The sequence below is a fragment of the Labrus mixtus genome, chromosome 7 (assembly GCF_963584025.1).
Source record: "Labrus mixtus chromosome 7, fLabMix1.1, whole genome shotgun sequence".
In the NCBI taxonomy this organism is placed as follows: domain Eukaryota; kingdom Metazoa; phylum Chordata; class Actinopteri; order Labriformes; family Labridae; genus Labrus; species Labrus mixtus.
Window position 1 is genome coordinate 2,564,579 of NC_083618.1, and position 19,147 is coordinate 2,583,725.

A 19,147-nucleotide genomic window follows, 5' to 3' on the forward strand; every position below is an offset into this window, starting at 1 on the left:
TGAAACCACCTTATGAAATGAGAAAAATGTGAAACTCAAGAGAAATCCTTGAAAGTGGGACCACACTCACCGTGGGGAATAAATAAAGAAAATCAAACTACACTATTTGTATTAATATAATATGTCTTAATGTTAGTTGCTATGAATTATAATGTAAAAGGAAGGGGTAGCCTGAACATATAACATAAAAAATATTGGTTTTGACCTCATAATTAATTAATGCAACGTCCATTTGGAGACTCCTAAAAGTGTACAATATTAAGCAGAGCTTAAGTGTTGTCTGTTATTTTACATCCCCCACAGAAGAGGAGTCAGAGGAGTCCTCCAGTGGCGAGGTGGAGATCGAACAAGAAGTGCACTCAGACCCAGAAGACCCGAGGGAGCTTCACCCCGGGGCACTCCTGCACCGATCCTCCCGCCTACACAACCTGCCGCTCATGGCCGAGGCCTTAGCACACGGAGCTGACGTACACGCACCAACTCAGGAGGAGGAGGGGAAAACGCCCCTCATTCAGGCTGTTATCGGGGTGAGTCACTGATTTCCACAGTAATTCGATGCAGGAATGGAACAACATGGAATAACTGATCCTTATAATTGATTTATTGTTGTCTTTGTTATAAATCACACATAACACATAATCCGTTGAAAGTGGCCGAGCCAGGTTTCATGCAGCCGACAAAGAGCTATAGTCATAAACCAATCAACCAGGCTTTATTCATATAAGACTTTTAATACAACAACAACAATTTGGCACAAGGTGATAAACAGAAAAAATGCACTGACAATCGGCAACTCAAAGTTCACGTATTTAAAAAAAAAACAAAAAAAAACATTTTTATAAACAAAGAACTCAATACAAACAGGAACTGACGAACTGATTTTGAAATTCAAGATAACAAAATAAGACAATAACTTAATAAGAAAATTAAACTTTAGAAGATAACCAGAAAAAAAAATAGTATGATATATACAAATAATTAAACAGATGTATATGTCAAATATACATATAGGTAGGTTTTAAGTTTGTTTTGAAATATTGACATATTGAAATATTGATTCTGTTCTTCCTCGATGATAATTTAAAACAAGTCAAAATGTTGTCCCAGAACATTACATGTGGTACTTTCACTCTCACTGGAGTTGGGAAAAAGGAAAAACACGTTTGATGATAAATCAACCAAGAGGTTATATTTTAGTTATGACAAAGCACCAATAGTTACTAATTAAAGCAACTCCCCTGTCTGTCTGTCTGTCTGTCTGTCTGTCTGTGTGTGTGTGTGTCTGTCTGTGTGTGTGTCTGTCTGTCTGTCTGTCTGTCTGTCTGTCTGTGTGTGTCTGTCTGTCTGTCTGTCTGTCTGTCTGTCTGTCTGTCTGTCAGGGCTCTCTGATCGCCTGTGAGTTCCTGCTACAAAACGGAGCTGATGTGAACCAGAGAGACATGAGGGGCAGAGGCCCTCTGCACCACGCCACCTACCTGGGGCATACTGGGTAAGAAATTAAGAAATGATATATGAGGACGTTTCTGTGACTTATTCATTCATGTTCAAGTCGCCATGTCATGAAAATATGCAGAAACTGTGGTGGTTAATGTCTAAATACCATCTTTTGTATTTAGTAAGATCACACAGCTTTGATTGATAAGGTTTCCATTTATCTGATTCTACTCACTGCCAAATTTTTTCGACGTCAATTACCTTGATCTTCCTTGGTGGTTAATGGAGCATGCAGTGGAGCAACAAAAAAAACACAAAACATAACCCCACCACAAAAATAATTGTTCTCTGAGATGCTCTGACTGAATGTCGTAGGCCTCATTCATCAACCATTCTAAAGAAGATATTTGTTCTAAAAAACCATAGACTGTATTAATCATTTGAAGATTTTCATTTGGACATTTCCAACGTCTTTCGACTTCTTTTTTCGGTCCAGTGTGACTTCTGTGTGTGTGTTAGTCACATGTCCTTATATGGGCATAAAAAGGGACGTTTTCTATGCTTATTGGGAAAAAACATGCTTAAGCTTTCAGTTTACGAGAACATGGCATTCATCAATTTCAGAACTCAGGTTGCGAACAATTCAGCTGTTTAAGACCAAGTAATGAATCTAATTAAGTTTTTTCTTAGAAAGTAATTTGATAAAAATCCTTAAAAATATTGGTGAATGAGGCTAAAAGTTCTGCACTGTCACAAGCGATGTTTAGAACATATTAAGGACATCTGATCCTAGCTGCGTTTGTTCTCTTATATACAGTGTTTTTCATATCGCTCCTCTACATGTTTGTCTTAAGGTGTCATCAAAATGTGTGTTTCTTAGTTTGTCAAACCAAAGACGGTGTTAGTGAAATGACTTGGTCATTCACCTTTTGACTCTGAGTTTGCATCTTGTTTTGTACAGTCAGGTGTGTCTCTTCCTGAAGAGAGGGGCATCACAGACGGAGGTGGATGAGCAAGGTCATGACCCCCTAAGCATCGCCGTCCAGGCCGCCAATGCAGACATCGTCACCCTGTGAGTCAACCGAGTTCTACTAATACCCAACTTACTAGTTCCTTATAAGAAAGTCCCTGACTAGCTAAACACTCATGCCTCTACATGTTTGTTAAAATGACTCAATGACTAACAAAAGTAGTTTGTTCTTTCCTTTAAAAAGTTTCAATCTGCTCCAGGCAATACCAGACATATTTGTCATTATCATGGCTAAGAGTTACATTTCCAGGAATATCTTTTTTGGGATGCATGTGATGTGTTTTACCAAGTTTTCAAATTAACATCCAATATTTTTGTCTGCATGAAATCCTCATGTAACTCGAGAGATAGACTCCTCCGTACACATCTCTTAAAAGTACTCTGATCAAATGAAAAATAAATTCACAAATGTTTAATTAAAGTTCCTTCATCGTTGAACCTTTTTAGAGTGTCTCTGTAGCTTTTAATGAAGACCTCATAAATGCTCTGGAAAGTGTTTTTGTTTCATTTAATGACTCTTTCCATGCTCAAGAATTAACTTTAATGTCTTAAGAAGGAACTGTTACATGTTGAATGTTTATTTATGTATGTAATGTCTGAAATCTTTTCCTAATTGTTACATTTTCTTTCTCCTTCTTACCACCTCATCACCCTCACCCCCCCCCCCCAACTCTGCATTCTTCATCTGTCCCTTTTCATTTCACATTCTTATCTTTCTAATCATTTCTCCCTTGTAACATTCCTTTTCTTATGTCCCCCCGTCTATGTGCCCCCATCCTCCTACATCCCTTTTTTTTCCGTCTTCCCCATGTCTTCTTTCGTCTCTCCTCTAGATTGCGTCTAGCACGGATGAACGAAGAGATGCGAGAGGCGGAGGCTCCCTTGGGTCAACCAGGTCAATACCCCAGCAGCAGCCCCACTGAGCAGCAGTACAGAAAGTGCATCCAGGAATTCATCTGCCTCAACATAGACGAGTGCTAGTGGTCACTTCTGTACCCCAGAGCGTGTACTCCCTCTCACTATATAAAAATATTTAAATATTCCTCCTGACTGGGGATCTAAATAACTATGTAGACGAAGTTGACCTTAGACTCTGATCTCAAGTTTATTACTTCTGCAGATCATGGCTTACGGGCAAATTCGTGTCTGCAGAGAGAGGAGCTTCCCACTTGCTCTTAAGGGGGTGCGTCGTGTCATAGGGAGACCCCTGATGGACCTTTTTAACTCTACTGACAATGCAGTCATTTTTCTGCATCACCACTATGTTTCTGCTTGCCATTACACAGCACCACCCATGCTATGCTACATGACACACACAGTCAAACAACATCTGCTTTCTGGTGTTAAGCTAACAGGGTCATACTCTAACATCATGATGTGGTGTGAGGGGAGTGGGTTTACTGTTCTTACCTCTGAAGAATCTGGTTTGCATTAACCCCCCTCTACACCTCGTAACTATCCACACCATCCAACCCACCCGTCTCTGCGTAATCAGAGACATAAATATACATTATGTAGAAGTTATATGGGTCATCTTTAAAGTATATGCTGTGGCATGAGGTGAAAAATTGGAACTTACTCCTTTAGTAAAAGAAAAATGTAACTGACAAGCTGCAGTAGAGGTAGTCAAGGTTGTTTAATGTGTACAAAGAGGAAAGGGAAAATTAAATGTAAAACTGTGACAAGAATACTGAAGGGCTTTTGGAGAAAAACCCTCGCTTGCTTTGTAAGATACTTAGTGATGAGTGAGTGAGTGAGTGAGTGAGTGAGTGAGTGAGTGTATGTGTCTGAGAATACTGAGAGAGTTAAAGCATATGATATTATGATACATTATGTAAAGGAAAAAAAGAAACTGTGCACTTTTCCCATTTACAGTATTATTATTTTTTTTTATCTTTGTCCAGTTAGTCTTTGCATTGTCAGTGTCTAGTCATGTATATTTACTTATTGTCTATTTTATTTATGTTAATCTTCCCAGAGGACCAGTGCAATGCATTCTTGAGTGCAGTTTACATCTGCGTAACTGTAAATGATTGTCTTTTTAATCTGAAAGCATTACTTGGGATTTATGACAGGAAGTCCTACGATGACATCATGTAATAGGACTCATAGAAGACGTTTTGCTTTCATTTTCCCTTTGGAACGGCCTTACAATGCTATTAGTATGATAACTGGCGTCAGAGCCTGCCAATGAACGACATTTTACTAGCTTACATGAGGAAATTCAAGTCAAAAAGTTCATTTTTAAAATGAATTGTAATCACTGTTTACTCGTAAGGATGGCATCTTGCCGAGTCGTGACAAACTAGAGCAGGAGTTGTAGTGAGGGAGTGTATAAACCCGGATTAAGATCTCACTATTAAACAGTTCTTCTACTCACAGCCTTTTTTTGGAGCAAAGGTGACTCATGATGCCTCCATTTAGTTGTAAATACTCATCACTGTAACACTTTTTTTGCGGTGAGATAAAAGAGGCACAGTTAAGAACAGTTTGAACACTTTGGGTTGCTTCCCTCGCTGGTCAATTACTTGCAGTGTTCCCTGCATGCTTTGCCAGAATCGTTTCCGGGTGCTTCAATATCGTTTGCATTCTGAGCATGATTAAAATATCTTTCTATGGTTTTGATCACGTCGTGCAGTGCAGTCCTGTGAAGTAAGCATGAACCACCATGACCACTCTGGTGTCAGATGTAACTCTTACTTTTTGCACCTCTGTGCCATTTTATCATCCACTTACCAAACCTGTGGAGACTTCCTCATTCTGGATTTTTTTTCTTTCCACAGAAACAGTCATTTTAATTTTTTTTTTTTAATGTTGTGGTTTATTTTTCTCTGCCAAAGACTTCTTAAAGGGAAAGTGTCTGAAATTGTTGTATAATATCACCGTCTTCTTTTCTACTGAAACTGTTCAGAGTAGATACAGCGTAGTCTTACCATACTTTGTGAAGTGACAGAGTGGTAGAAACACTGTTGGTGTACTCACATGTTAAAAAGAGGTTACAGAAATGTGACGGACCTGAGAGATTTTGGTATGGCGGGTGATAACCTGCCAATAGTTCAATGTGTACTGCAAGTAGAACCAGTCTAGGGGTTGACGTGAAGCTACTGTGACCAAACTGTTCAGGGCCCTCGCCCAGGCAAAGTATTAAATGTCGTGTCCATTGTGTGTATTGACAAAGAAGTGGTTAAAGATGCTGTTCAAGCAAACATGCTGTAAATAGTACACTTGTGTATTTTAACTCAACGCCAACTGCCTGCCTCTCAGATTTCAATCATGGATCCTGACTGTCTGATCTGTTTTATGTTTGTCTTTTATTCTCTTTACAACAACAAAAACAAACTTGTCAGGCAGAATTTAAAACACTGCTCTGCATTACTTGGAGGGGTTCTTCTGTTCACTGACATTTGGATATCTTTGGAATACTTTCTTCCTTGTCTTTAGAAGCACTCAAGGAAAAAAAAGAAAAAAGAGACAAAATGCATACAATAAAACGGAGAAACTCTTGATAAACTAACCCTGCTTCCTACTTGTTGCTCTCATTTCTGTGTCCTGTCTCATCTCTTATGCACAACATTCTCTCAACATCAGAACACTAAGTCAAAGCTTTAAAAAAATGTGTTGATCCAAAAGGATTCATTTACAATGTAAAGCTGTACATTTTCAGATGTTGGGAGAATGCTTTTTTTTTATCTGGTTGGCTATGTCTTGTCTTCTGGTCCATAACAAACCTTTGGGTAGCACTTGGTTTATTTGAGCAATACAATGGTTCCCTACACATTAACGGGTTGAAAGGAGGTGTTACACTCGACTTCTTTAGACTGCCAGCTCACCAACACAGGTTCTTTCTTCCAAAAAGGGTCTCCTTTTGTAGTCTGCAGAAGTAACACTTTGCCTTGAATAATTCAGCGTCTCTAGGGTTTAATTTAATGTGATTTTACAATCAGTTTTTACACCATCACAAGCCAAAAAATGCTTAATTGCTCTCCATCATCAGGCCTGGTTAAGTACACACTGACTGTTATATCATTGCTTGTGTCACCACAGGGGTTCCCGGGGGCAGCAGGAGAGTAAAACCCAAGGATGTTCGGGATAGAGTGAGTGAAGCATCCTGGGCTGTCTTAGTGTAAACGTGTGGCTGTCTCTGCTCTGGTGGTTTTGGGCGATCTTTAAGGTGTCTGTGTCTCTCATGGGAATCTTTTCTTTAGTACTTTTCGGTGGAAAAATACCTTTAAAGGTATGCAGAAATCTCTGGTGGAGTGTTGTCTCCTGAGAAAAGAAAACAGAGTTAAGACTGGTTTTACATACAGGACTAAGGTTTGTTTAGATATGTAGATTACACTCCCAATGAATTCAAACATGATATGTCTTGCAGAGGTCACAGAGTACAGTACACAACTTATTTTGAAATGTGATTTGAATATTTTAAGCACATGTATCCAAGTGAATATATACACCAGAGGCAAAAGAGATCCCAGGGGGATGTATAGGACAGGATGTTCACCACTCTTCCTGCACCTTCCTAATTTTCTGTTCTGCAAACTAAAGTCAGAAAGTAGTATTTAAAAAAATTGATAATAGTCACAAAAGTATTTACATATGAAATACAATATATTCCTTGAAGTAGAATGACTCTCTTATATGATCCTGAAGGAATATGAGTCTAGTATGTACCACTAATAGGAGATTCAATTCATCTTGAGGCTACGCTTTGGGGGCTTTGCTCTTTCATGCAGAGATTCATCTGTGCTGTCTTTGTTCTTAAATATTTAAATGTGGGTTCCTGGACACTTTTTATTAGTTATTACTTCTCCTTCTTTTTCATATTTTCTGGCATAAAGAAACCAGCTGATAGGTCCCTGCATTCGCCATGGTGCCCTCCAGTGGGAGAAGCCCCCCTTGACTTTATTATCCCCTGTTACAGGTGACATCTCCTGTGCTGCTGTCTTTCGCGAATTTTCTGTCCTTGCGTCTTTCCAGCCCGAGAAGTTGAGAAGAAGAAGCTTACAGTTCAGCCGCTGCCAGAGACTGCAGGGACAGACAACCACTTCCTCTGACCGGTCTCCAGTCACTGTGGCAGCCAGATAACTATTAAAAAAAAGACTCTTAATGATTGGGAGTGAGTGCAGCAGGTGCAAGCTGATCATCAAAACTCTGCAGGACCTTGTTAGAGCTATTTTATAAAAGGTTTGTAATTGTTTCCACTTGCTCTTACAACATGTGTATGCCAAGAATATGCTTTGGTCATCAAAAAGTTATATGGTTTAAAATGTTCATTTATATCAGATGACTAGACACCAGTTTTGGTAATTTCTAAGCATCTGAAATATTGTTCAGCATGTCAGATCTGGATACATATTTGTACATGTTTGCCTTAAAGGGGCACACCAACAATTGTGTATTGCACTTACATAAAAGCTGAGGACTTTTGAATAATCCCCCCCCCCCCTCCCAAACACTGGTTCCTTCACTTGAAACAATGCAACTAGAGTATTTTAAGAGATCATCCTTCGCCTGTTTTTTCCACAACTACTAAGTCCTCCTTAGCCTCCAGGCCCAAGCCAAAATAACCAGAATGACATCATATGTGTCATATTTCAATCATATTGGAAAGCTTCATCCTTAGCTGGAAAAAAAATATTCAATTGGTTCCACTTGCTTATAACTGTACTCTCTGTGATGAGTAAACTCTACTTGATTTTTAAATCACTGAATGCTCCTTTAATGTTTTGTAAAATGACATTTTGTAAAAAGCAATGCTCTGATTAAATGAATTTAAAACTGTTATGCAGCTATGGTAATAATACAATAAATAGTCTATGAAGACCGCATAGAATGTTTTTTCATATATATATATATATATTTTCTTTTAAATGTTGGCTGATAAATAAAGCAACGAGAAACCTTATGTAGCAGCAACACCCAAGGAACAAGCTTTTTGGTTTTTGACGACTCTGTAATGTGTTGATGATTACATCGACAATAAAAGTAAGTATAAATATATTTAGATTTTTTAAATAATTTTATTCTTGGGTGACAATAATCAAAGGGAATTATTTAACTTTCAGATTAAGAAAAGTATCCTTATGCATTCTATACAAGATCAGCTGATGACAGCAGTGCGCTTTCAATGTTTTTAATCAACCGATATAACGTCGATGAAGAAGAAAACCGGAAGCGTCGTTCTTCCTCCTTCTGGCGATAGCTGAAGCTACGTTGGTGTCATCGTCTTATCGGTCTGGGGTTTGACAACAGAAACAACAGCCTTAATTTGTGTCCAACCACGAATACCAATTTCCACTGGGGTCTCTGGAGAGGTATTTTTATAATACATACCCTATATTAGAGGGCTGGGGGTCCGCTCCCGTCTGTAACATTATTGTTCTGGTTAACGCAAACATATCTGCGACCTACGTTAGCTAATGCTAGCCGTCGGTGGCTAACACAGTACATCCAGGCTGGATTTTCGCTAGCTGCTAGTGCTAGTGCTAGCTTTTAGTTAGTCGTCGTGTCCGGTTAGCTAACCTGCGCGGACATTATTGATATGTTGTTATTGTTATTACACGTCGTAGGTTAGGGTTTTTGTTGAGTATCAGTCCGATATTGAGCTAACTTGTCGGACTGCTCAGCCAGCGAGAGATGGACGTAGCTCTCAAAGTAACAGCGGATTAGCTTCAGCTAACATGAGTTGAATTAGTGAAAGGTAGTCTGTCATTTAGAAGGAAACGATAATGACATGATTTGAACACTGTTACACTTCATTTACGGCTCATTATACATGTATTATTATTAACTGATTATCTGATGACGTGTCGCCTTGACGATGCACAAGTACAATTTAAAATTCATGTAGTTTGCTTCACATGTTCATACTTTAACTCCACAAGGATTTCAATTGAATTGAATTTATTTAATTAACAAGGTATGGCAAGTTAATGTTTTAAAGAACTTGGATCAATAAAAAATAGTTAGAAAATGAATTATGTAATTATTATGTAATAATGCAATACAAAATAAAATCTGTGATTTCCTCAAACACTTCCAGTATTTGACAGTAGAGGGATGAATAAAATGACTTACAATTAGATGGGAATATTTGTTATTTATCAATAATTTTGCAGATTTGTATTCTAAAGCTTAAAGCAAAACCAAGGATGAGCCTGTTGTTGATTAATTGTTTTAGTAAAAGTTTTCTACCAGAGGCTCAGTTAGAGCTGCTGCCAGCTGATTTAAATCTAGCAGAAACAAAAGTTTAAATACAACGATGATCAGCTGAGAGACAAAATTAGATTACCAACTGTTGAGGAAAAGAAACACATGGCTGGTGATGGTCATGTCATAGTGAGATTACAACCTTAAATTGACTGTTTTTAGAACTTCTGACCGTTTGTCAGATCATTACATCAGCTTGCAACTATTTATTGGCATTTTAAAGGCTATAATCAATATAAACATTTTCTCTCCTAAAGGCAAGTGCATTCAGAACATTTTCATAAAATTTCCAGAAATTCTGAGTCTGTATAAAACTCAAATAGCACCACGAGTGCCAGAAAGTTGAACCTTTTCAGAGTTGAAATGTCTGCAGTAAACAAATGTTAAACTTTGACCTACTATTGCCAGGGAATGTTTCCTGAGAGATACCAATGACTGGGTTTCAGTAACAAATTAAATAAAAACAAATCAATACTAATGTTACTGTGTCACTTTTTGTTTATATCTTCAGATGAACAACAACGGGAATAAGAGAGCTCCAACCACAGCCACCCAGCGACTTAAACAAGATTACCTCAGGATAAAGAAAGACCCTGTGCCTTACATCTGTGCAGAACCTCTCCCCTCTAACATCCTAGAATGGTAAGAACTCCATCCTGGCAAAATCACTGCAACAAATCTTTAAATAGGTTAATGTTGTTTTGCAGTGCTCAAACTTGGACAGATTGAATCTTACAACAGATGACATATCCATGTATTCCATGTATGATACGTATACACTTTGTCATTAAGTTATTAGACATTTGGGATTATTCTGTATAGTATTGTTAAATTAATATATTTAAAGCTCAATGGGTTAAATTATAATATAAAGAAAAGAAAGTAATAAGACATTTGAAACACTATAATTCAACTCTTTCAGACACAAGAGTATTTTAAACTACATTTGTTAGCTCCTTAACAGCTTTTGGGACAAACTATTTTAACAATGACTTGAATAAGTTGTTTTCCAATGTTGGTCAAAATAACAACAGAGGGGTCTCAAGAGGATAATTAGTGTTACAAAATAAATACATTTGTGGATTGTAATTATGTCTTAATATTTGTAAAATTACCCACTACACTACCTCTTTACCTCTACTTTACCTCTTTCCATTAAACAGTTACTTAAGGAAATTCAACTGTAATATGTTTTTTTCCAGATAAAGTGTTGACGCAGCACACTTATAGCTGTGAAGAGTGTTTCCTTGGTAGAGACTAGAGACAGTGTGCTATTTGGACTTTCCATAGTATCTGTGGAATTCTTTATTGACGGTACACATTAATGTTTTAAAAAGTAACTTTACATTTCTCTGAACACCACAAATGAGTTTCAAGGGGGCTCATTCACAAACAGTACGTACGCACAAATCTGTTCTTAAACATTCGTTTGAACGTTTGTTGCACAAATCTGAGATTCACCAATATTTACCTTACTCTGTGAACAAAGTTAGAACTTCCTCAGACCATGCGTATGCTCGAATGATGAAGGACCAGCTTTCTCAGAAAATGTTAAAGCACATCCTTTTAACTGAACGCACAACATAATAATACTACATTCAGTAAAAAGAAATCTAAAACGTGACTTTACTAATGCATTGACTTAATGTATTAAATAACCATGAAATGTATGCCTTTTCATTCTTAATATACTTCTTTCATCTAAAATCGTCAATCTTATCTTATTTCATCAAATTAAATACTTAGTTTACAATAAAGAATATGACAATGTACATATTGAAATTTAATGTTTTTGACTTTCATTTAATCGTTGACCACTCTCAACAATAGTGCCACAAAAATATAGAATCTGTTACCTAAAGCAGCTGATTAATCAGAGCCTGTTTAAGGGCATGCAGTGAACTTAAATGTTTGTGATTGAAGTCCAAGAAAGTGTAAAGATCTAGCCTTGCTCAAGAAATTGCAACCAGTGCCTTCAGAAGAGAGCACATCAGAGTGTCAGAAGAGTGGGACGAATGGCTTGCCAGCTGATTCTGACACCTACTTTTCTCTCTCAACATAGCTTGTCGTAAGATAATACTGCATTAATAATAATATACGCATATTAAATATACCGTGATGAAAATGGTGAGCTTTTACTTGTGTCAACAACAACGGAGAAAAACTCATTTTTTTCGGCTCACCATGAGCCATTTATTGACGAGCCCCTGAGTGTTGTGATTTGAGTCAACAGCTCCTCAACACAAAGCGCCACACTTCAGTTTGTTTCTCTGGAATAGGTGATGTAATTTATGGTACTTTAAAAGTGTGTCCTTATCTCAGCCGTTGTTTACTATTAAAAGTCACACTCAGTTTGGAGTTTTATGTGCTCGTATATGACGAGGTAGTTCCTGTTAAGATCAAAGGCCTCTTGCAAGAGAAACCTGGTCAAGTCAGTACAATCTCAGAAAGAGCTACTACAAAGATAAAGCAGTCATAAAAAAAAAGCTCAGAGAACAGATTACAACACTATTTATTAAAACAAAGCCACAAAAGAATGATGTTGATATTCAAACATTACATCAGCGATTAATACTAAATAATTGTAATAAATCATTCTAAATGTAATTTCAAATAAGTGTGAACAGACTTTCTTTCTTTCTCTGGATGTTAAATGTTTTGATCCCAGTCACATCTCCTTCAGGCCAAAGTGTGTCATACTTGTTACTCCACACATAATACCATACATACAAAGAGTAAAGAAGCGGTTGGAAGCCAGTGTGCAAATGTTTCACTGTGTCCCCACATGATCTGTATAACTGTTGACTGTCATCTATTAACATGGCTGTGTGAGCTACATCTTTACTACTAGACCAACGGGAGACTGATGAAAATAAAGAGACAATAAATAAGTAAATTTGTAGTAGAGAAGACATGGAAGCTACACGTTCTCTACAGTTAAACTACACCAGTGCTTCCCAAAGTGTGGGCCGCGGCCCCCTGGTGGGCCGTGTGGGTACTGCAGGTGGGTTGCGAAAAGCACTCCACCAAGTATAAAATAAATATCACAATAATGATGATTAACCATGAGTCAACCCTTTAAGTGATTAGTAAGGCTTGTCATGACTATTCATGGACATAATGTTCAGTAAACTTTGTGTCTCTCTTGCCATAATATCATTTTGTCATGTCCAATAATTTACCCTTACTGAAAGTTATAGCTGTAGTCATAAAAAAAAATTTATAATGGGCCCCGGAGTAATTTTGTATTTCAAAGCGGGCCGCGGCAGTCTTAAGTTTGGGAAAGGCTGAACTACACCATAGTATGAAGATTACAATTCAAATCATTCTTTGATTGTGGTTACATTTTTTTGTCCAATTTGTGAAATGTAATGGTCACTAACAAACCTGTCCTATTTTCTGTAGGCACTACGTAGTCAGAGGTCCTGAGAAAACTCCGTATGAAGGTAAACGGAAAGTAACTATACATTTTGCAACACATTAAATTAGTTCCTGTTAATTTCCCTGTTAGAACGAGTTGATGTCTGCTTAGCTCTGTGTTATGTGAAGGATGTACTATTCTTTGACTGAGTCATCATTTATTTTTCCAATCTGTGTTATGTCATGATATCGTCTTGTCTTAGGAGGATATTATCATGGAAAACTTATATTTCCTCGGGAGTTTCCCTTTAAACCACCAAGTATCTACATGATAACACCAAATGGGAGATTCAAGTGTAATACAAGGTAAATCAGAATAAAGGTATCAGGCCCCGTGTCCACCTAGCATTTTTTCGGGCAGAAAATGCGTGAAGCGTTTGTGCGCTGAGAAGAAAAGCGCTGCACAGCCGGCCTGTCTCCACGACAACAGTCTGTTGACAACGGCCATTGTATGACCGCCACTGCTCCTTTACTTTTTACTGCATGTTGTTTTTTATTTTAGATCGTTTATTTCCTGAATCGGACACACAGAAGAATAGATGTGGGTACAAGACGCGATCTGCAGGCGCAAAAATACGAGGAATGACGTCAACGGTGCTTTTATGAAAGTTTAAAGTTTTTCAACTTGAAATGCTCGGAGCAGGCGCACGAAACATGCAGAGGGCTCGGAAAAAAAGACGCTGGTTGCTGCGCTTTTTCTCCAGGCACCTGCTGCTGCAAACGCTCAATCCTCATTGAAGACAATTGGGATACAAGACGCTGCCGCTCAGAAAAAGACGATAGGTGGACACATGGCCTTAGTCATTATTCATTCACTCTTTTGACACTTGGCTCCTTCAATTTGAACTTTTCCGGTTCCCTCCCCAGGTTATGTTTGTCCATCACAGACTTCCATCCCGACACGTGGAACCCTGCATGGTCTGTCTCCACCATCCTCACAGGTCTGCTCAGCTTCATGGTGGAGAAAGGTCCCACCCTCGGCAGCATTGAAACCTCTGACTACACAGTGAGTATAAAGTACCATCACTACTGAAGACTGTGTGATAAAACCAGCTGTGATGTAGCAAACATTTTGTGTTTTTTTGTCTTTCTAATTTCCAGAAAAGACAGCTGTCAGCCCAAAGCCTGGCCTTCAACCTCAAGGACAAAGTGTTCTGTGAGCTGTTTCCTGATGTAGTTGATGTACGTATGCGTGGTTCTTTGCTCTTCACATATTTTCACTTTTTTGTTGGACTTATATTCTCTTATTTCCTTTTTTTCCTCCACCAGGAGATGAAGCAGAAACAGAAGGCCCAGGAGGAGTTAAGCTCCCGCACTCAGCCCCTCCCTTTACCTGACGTTGTGCCTGACGGAGACCCTCAGCACGCACACTATGGCATCCCCGCCCTCAATGGAGGCCCCATCCCGCACGGGGCTGCCAACCCTGCCCCTGGCTTGCAGCAGGCCAACCGCAACCATGGACTCCTAGGTGGAGCTCTGGCCAACCTGTTTGTGATCGTAGGCTTTGCAGCATTTGCCTACACAGTCAAGTATGTGCTGAGGAGCATAGCCCAGGAGTAAGGAGTGGGTGTCACAGGGTGACGCCCCCCCTCCCCCCACAGGTGAGCCAGTTAGTGGACTCTACATACTACAAACACACTACGTGGGGGAGGGATGTTCAGTCCTGGGTTTAACCCCCCACGACCACGACCACCACAACCACAACCACAACCACCATGGACTTTTTGAAGATGGAAACTCAAACCCGACCCTCCCTGGAAGGAGAGCAGCAGGAGGAGGAGGTGGGGGAGTGGACGGGAGTGGCTGGGGGATTGAAGGGGCTTATTAAAAATGGTTGTGATCCACTCTGTGCTTCAGTGGTTTATGTCAGCAGCAGAAACAAGCTTGGCTCATGGGTTGTGTAAGATGCTCTTCAGCAGGAGGTCGTTTGTTGCTTCATGCTTAAGGCACAACTGGAAATACTCTCCCAAGGTGAAATAAAATGTACTGTTGTTCTCCCACACTAACATCAACTGATAAAAGCTTGTTTTAAAAACATTCAGTAGCTGTCCCTGTGCCCACCAACTCTACAAAAATTATGGCTCTGCAGTGGTTGCAGTTCATAAAGACTCTTCAGGGGGGCGACCCCATGCTGCCACAGGGCCAAATAAAAGGAATGCCACAAAGACCAGCTGTATGGTTCTTATGATCACACTTGCATCTGAATAATAGTGGTTGGCATTGGAGTTAACTACCCTTCTTAATTAACTACCCTTCTTTTCTATGGAACATCATTATGGAATCAAGTTACATTTACCTGAACCCTGCAGGTGCAGTTCAGGAACCTGTTTCTCTACTTCCAATCCAACAGTGTCATGGGTTACTTCACTTTGGAAATGTGTTGAAAGTTAAAGGTGACTCAATTAGAGGGAAGAGTTGTGACCTGATTATGATTCTTGAGAGGTTAATTTGTCGTTGGTAAATAAGTAACAAATATCATTCAGGAAAACCTTGTACAACTTGATGTAAACCAAACAAAAAATAAATAATAATAATAATGCAAAAAACAACAGAGGGCAGATGTGAGATGATACAAACATTATCAGTACTTGTGTATTTCATGGATAGGGATTATTTTCTGCACCAAAGCTTTGACCTAATAATGATTTAGTCAGTGGTGGAGAAGGTGTCTTTCCTTTAGCACGTCATTGAAGCGTGTTTATTTCTGTATTACCTTTTGAAATAGAGATTGAAGCATCAGAACACAAACGTGGTGTGTCCTAGCTTCTCATCTGTGGTCAGTCTGATGCAAGTCCAGACATTTTTATCCTTTCAACCCATGAGCCAAGCAGTGAACTCCGTGTCTGCACAGACGTCACTAGAGACCAGTACCTTTCTAAATTGGCTAAGCTGACCAGTATAGCACATTCTATATAGGTCCAAGTAAGGGGACACATGAAGAGAACCAACATTTCTTTTCTGTGCATTTTTTCCCCCCTCTTTTGTTCTCATTATTTATAGAAACAGCCACCGTTCGTCTGTCTTGGTTCTGAGTAAACCATGATTATTTGCTGAGCACTTCAGTCAGACAGGCCTCAGCCCAGGCTCACATAATTGCTGATAATTTACTGTTGTGCATTGCATTTAGTACAGATGGTTATACTGTGTATCTAATGTTTCAACAGTAATATGGTCTGAGGCAGAGGATTCACCTCTGTTGCTCTTTTCTTGGCATCATCTTAAAAAATAAAAACTGCTGGTGATGAGAGTGCGTTTGTGTGATTATAAAGCAAATGCCCAGATTTACATGCTTCAATTATTCTTGTGTGATATTGTATGTTTTCATAGTAAATGCAAATAAATGACTCTGCCTTGCAGGGCATTTTAGCACACCTTCCTTTTAAATCTGCATTTGTGATCATATTTTAAATTGTCCATAAAGTTGTATTGAGTTGTTGTAAAACAAGGTCAAAGTTTTATTTTCTTCTTAATAAAAATGTCATTCCAATGAAATCCACCTTGCTCACAGAGGCTATAATGTTTTGAATAGATAACTGAAAGCGGCTGTCTGCGCGCGTGTGTGTGGAATTCCTCTGAAAATTGTTTTCCCCGAGGACAGCGCTTCCTTGGAAATGTCTTAATCTCCACGTGACAAGATCAGTCACGTCGGCAGAGACAGCTACAGTATAAGAGCACAGGTGTCGAGCAAACAGTTGAAGCAGAGCTCACTCAGTCTGAAACATACTTTACCTGCACAGGACTCTATATAGTCTCAAAGTGAGTATTACCCTTAGACTAGCTACATGCCTTTTATTTGTAGAAATAATGAAGCTTGTTGATCGCTTTATTTATGCCGGGATTTTTTGTTTTTGCTGATTTTCCATCTTGTGTGCTGCAGCTGTGTCTCCGTCCACATCCCTCTGTCATCATGTTGGTAGATGAAGAACTGGAGTGTGTGGTGTGCTGCTATGAGTACTCCCGCAGCGACCGGGTCCCTCGGGTCCTTCACTGCAGTCACACCTTCTGTGCTCCCTGCTTGGAGAAACTGTCTAAGAACGACGGCATTGTCCGCACAGTCTCCTGCCCTCTGTGTCGCTGGGTCACCTGCACCAGATCCAGCCTGACCCTGCCTGGGGCCCTGTGGGTCAACACTGAGATCTGGGACCAGATCGCACAGAATCAACAGATGAGTGAGGATTTAAATAACACGCAGACCCAATTCATCAACACATCACAGTGAGTATTTAGAACAGCCTCTGATAGATTAAATACACTGTACCTTGTTTACCACAACGTATTTCTGATCGGCTCTCTCTCCCTCTTCAGCCTTGATTGCAGACGGTCTGGTTTTATGTCCGCATTCCAAAAAATGTTCAGCTGTGTGCCGCTGCATGGACAAGTGCAAGACTTCTGCTGACAGTTCACCTTCACAAGATCTTATTTTCTCACCTTTTTTTTTTTTTACTGAACTCCTGCAAGAGTCGTGCAGTTTGCATGAACTCAGCAGTGTTTAATGGACTGATATCCTGAGGAGCATTGCATCCAGGGAAAGTTGGTGTCCCTGCGAGGAGCAATGGCCTTCAAAGCCTCCTGTGAAGATTTGTGAGTGTTCAATTTGTTTATGATTGTATTTTTCTCAAAGCACTGCATCAACCAAAAAGCCTGATCTGTGAATTTGTTGTAAATATGTTCTTGTATTTTTGGTGTAGTCGTCATTACAATAAGAGTATCTGTGAATTAGCAACAAACCTATTCAGGCTTCAGTGTGAGTTTGAAGCTAAGCCTTATTTAAAGCATGTGACATGTGGGTTGTTCTTTTTTTATAATGTATTGTGAAATTGAGATTTTTTTACATTTTCATATATGACTAAATCATACTTATTGTGTTTTGAATCTTCTGTTAAAATTAAAGGATCTTTAGTTTTTTCACTGTGTGCATTGACAACATTAAGGATAGTAAATCTCACAGTTCCTGAGCACAAGATCTTTTTAAAAAGAATTAAACTGTAAAAACTGAAGAAAGTGTTGATTGAACACACATTTGTACATATACCATGTTTACTTCGAGACTCGTGATGTTGAAGATTAATATTATCATCACCAGACATTTGAAGCATTTTTGAATAAAAGCTATTTAAAAGTATCTTCAGATTTCTGGTCTTAATATCCCTTTAACCAATAAACACGCTTGTTTTTCCTTCATACAGGCAGGCTCTCTCTTTTGGAAATTATGATAATGTAACACATTTATATTTGACATTTATAGATGTTTTTTTCTTGTTTGTTTTTTCAGTTGTTTCTAAAGACAGTTCAGATGTAAAGTGTTCAGACGTCCAGACGAAGTGAAATAATTAGTTATTTTAACGTTATCATAAACGTTTCACGTTTCACAAAGAACCAAAATATTAAAACCCCAGTACACAATTTTTTGTCCAATCCTTAACAAAGCACCCAAAGCAGGTTAAAAAACAAAAAACCCTAATACAAAGAGTGGGTTCAATAATGAACACAGTGGTATTATACCATCAGTGATCTCTACAGTTCATATTATTGTGTTTGCATTACAGAAAACCTCAAACAGAAAGTTACTTTAATACAATGACAATCTTCTGAGTACAGTTAAAAACAAACAATAAACTAATATGTCTAGTTTGCACCCTTTCTTTAACATATGAATTTAAGCTTTAGGCAACATTTTTTTTTTTTTGTGACTTTTATTTCCCTGAATCTGATTCAACTTTATCTTAAACACTGGAAGTGATGGACGATGTTCACAAAACTTAAATTTTGCACATCTATCTATATTTATCTTTTTATATCCCAGTTCCAAATGTCAGTGCACGTCCTTATAGTTTATTATTCCATTTTTTACAGAATTCATAATCCCCCCCCACCCTTGAATTCATACTATTTCCTTTATTTACAAATGTATTTGATGAAAATGTACCAAGAGCATGTGAGCTGTTTTAAAAGCTGTTATTGTGTTTATTCAGTAGATGTTTTTGTCTACATAAAACACTTTTTTACTAGCATTTAAAACACACCCTCTCACGTGTGTCCTGAGTTCATTTCTTT

At 38.6% G+C, this 19,147-nt stretch overlaps 3 protein-coding genes across 6 annotated transcripts in view; all 3 read left to right on the top strand.

The window, feature by feature from the left end:
* LOC132977474 (arf-GAP with coiled-coil, ANK repeat and PH domain-containing protein 3-like) overlaps positions 1-8,284 on the top strand; it is a 53,120-nt gene extending 44,836 nt beyond the window's left edge. For all 4 annotated transcript variants that reach the window (XM_061042061.1, XM_061042059.1, XM_061042060.1 and 1 more), the window contains exons 21-26: positions 304-527; positions 1,380-1,489; positions 2,396-2,506; positions 3,298-3,359; positions 6,509-6,558; positions 7,386-8,284. In XM_061042061.1, coding sequence (XP_060898044.1) covers positions 304-527; positions 1,380-1,489; positions 2,396-2,506; positions 3,298-3,359; positions 6,509-6,558; positions 7,386-7,454 — 626 coding nt within the window. In that variant the 3' untranslated portion in view covers positions 7,455-8,284. The remainder of the gene's footprint in view (positions 1-303; positions 528-1,379; positions 1,490-2,395; positions 2,507-3,297; positions 3,360-6,508; positions 6,559-7,385) is intronic.
* A 329-nt stretch (positions 8,285-8,613) lies between these two features.
* Positions 8,614-16,464, top strand: ube2j2 (ubiquitin-conjugating enzyme E2, J2 (UBC6 homolog, yeast)). The gene is made up of 7 exons (XM_061042066.1): positions 8,614-8,778; positions 10,185-10,315; positions 13,079-13,119; positions 13,297-13,399; positions 13,961-14,099; positions 14,195-14,275; positions 14,363-16,464. The coding sequence occupies exons 2-7, from the start codon at positions 10,185-10,187 to the stop codon at positions 14,651-14,653; spliced, it is 786 nt and encodes a 261-aa protein (XP_060898049.1). The 5' UTR covers positions 8,614-8,778; the 3' UTR covers positions 14,654-16,464.
* A 232-nt stretch (positions 16,465-16,696) lies between these two features.
* LOC132977479 (RING finger protein 208-like) lies at positions 16,697-18,215 on the top strand. The gene is made up of 4 exons (XM_061042067.1): positions 16,697-16,849; positions 16,971-17,308; positions 17,399-17,541; positions 17,573-18,215. The coding sequence occupies exons 2-3, from the start codon at positions 17,001-17,003 to the stop codon at positions 17,487-17,489; spliced, it is 399 nt and encodes a 132-aa protein (XP_060898050.1). The 5' UTR covers positions 16,697-16,849; positions 16,971-17,000; the 3' UTR covers positions 17,490-17,541; positions 17,573-18,215.
* The last annotated feature ends 932 nt before the right edge of the window (positions 18,216-19,147 follow it).

Coding starts and splice junctions, on each gene's coding strand:
- ube2j2 (XM_061042066.1), top strand. CDS start 10,185: ATGAACAACAACGGGAATAAGAGAGCTCCAACCACAGCCACCCAGCGA. Junction 13,120..13,296: donor TGAGAAAACTCCGTATGAAG/GTAAACGGAAAG, acceptor GTCTTGTCTTAG/GAGGATATTATCATGGAAAA. Junction 14,276..14,362: donor TGTTTCCTGATGTAGTTGAT/GTACGTATGCGT, acceptor TTCCTCCACCAG/GAGATGAAGCAGAAACAGAA.
- LOC132977479 (XM_061042067.1), top strand. CDS start 17,001: ATGTTGGTAGATGAAGAACTGGAGTGTGTGGTGTGCTGCTATGAGTAC. Junction 17,309..17,398: donor CAATTCATCAACACATCACA/GTGAGTATTTAG, acceptor CTCCCTCTTCAG/CCTTGATTGCAGACGGTCTG.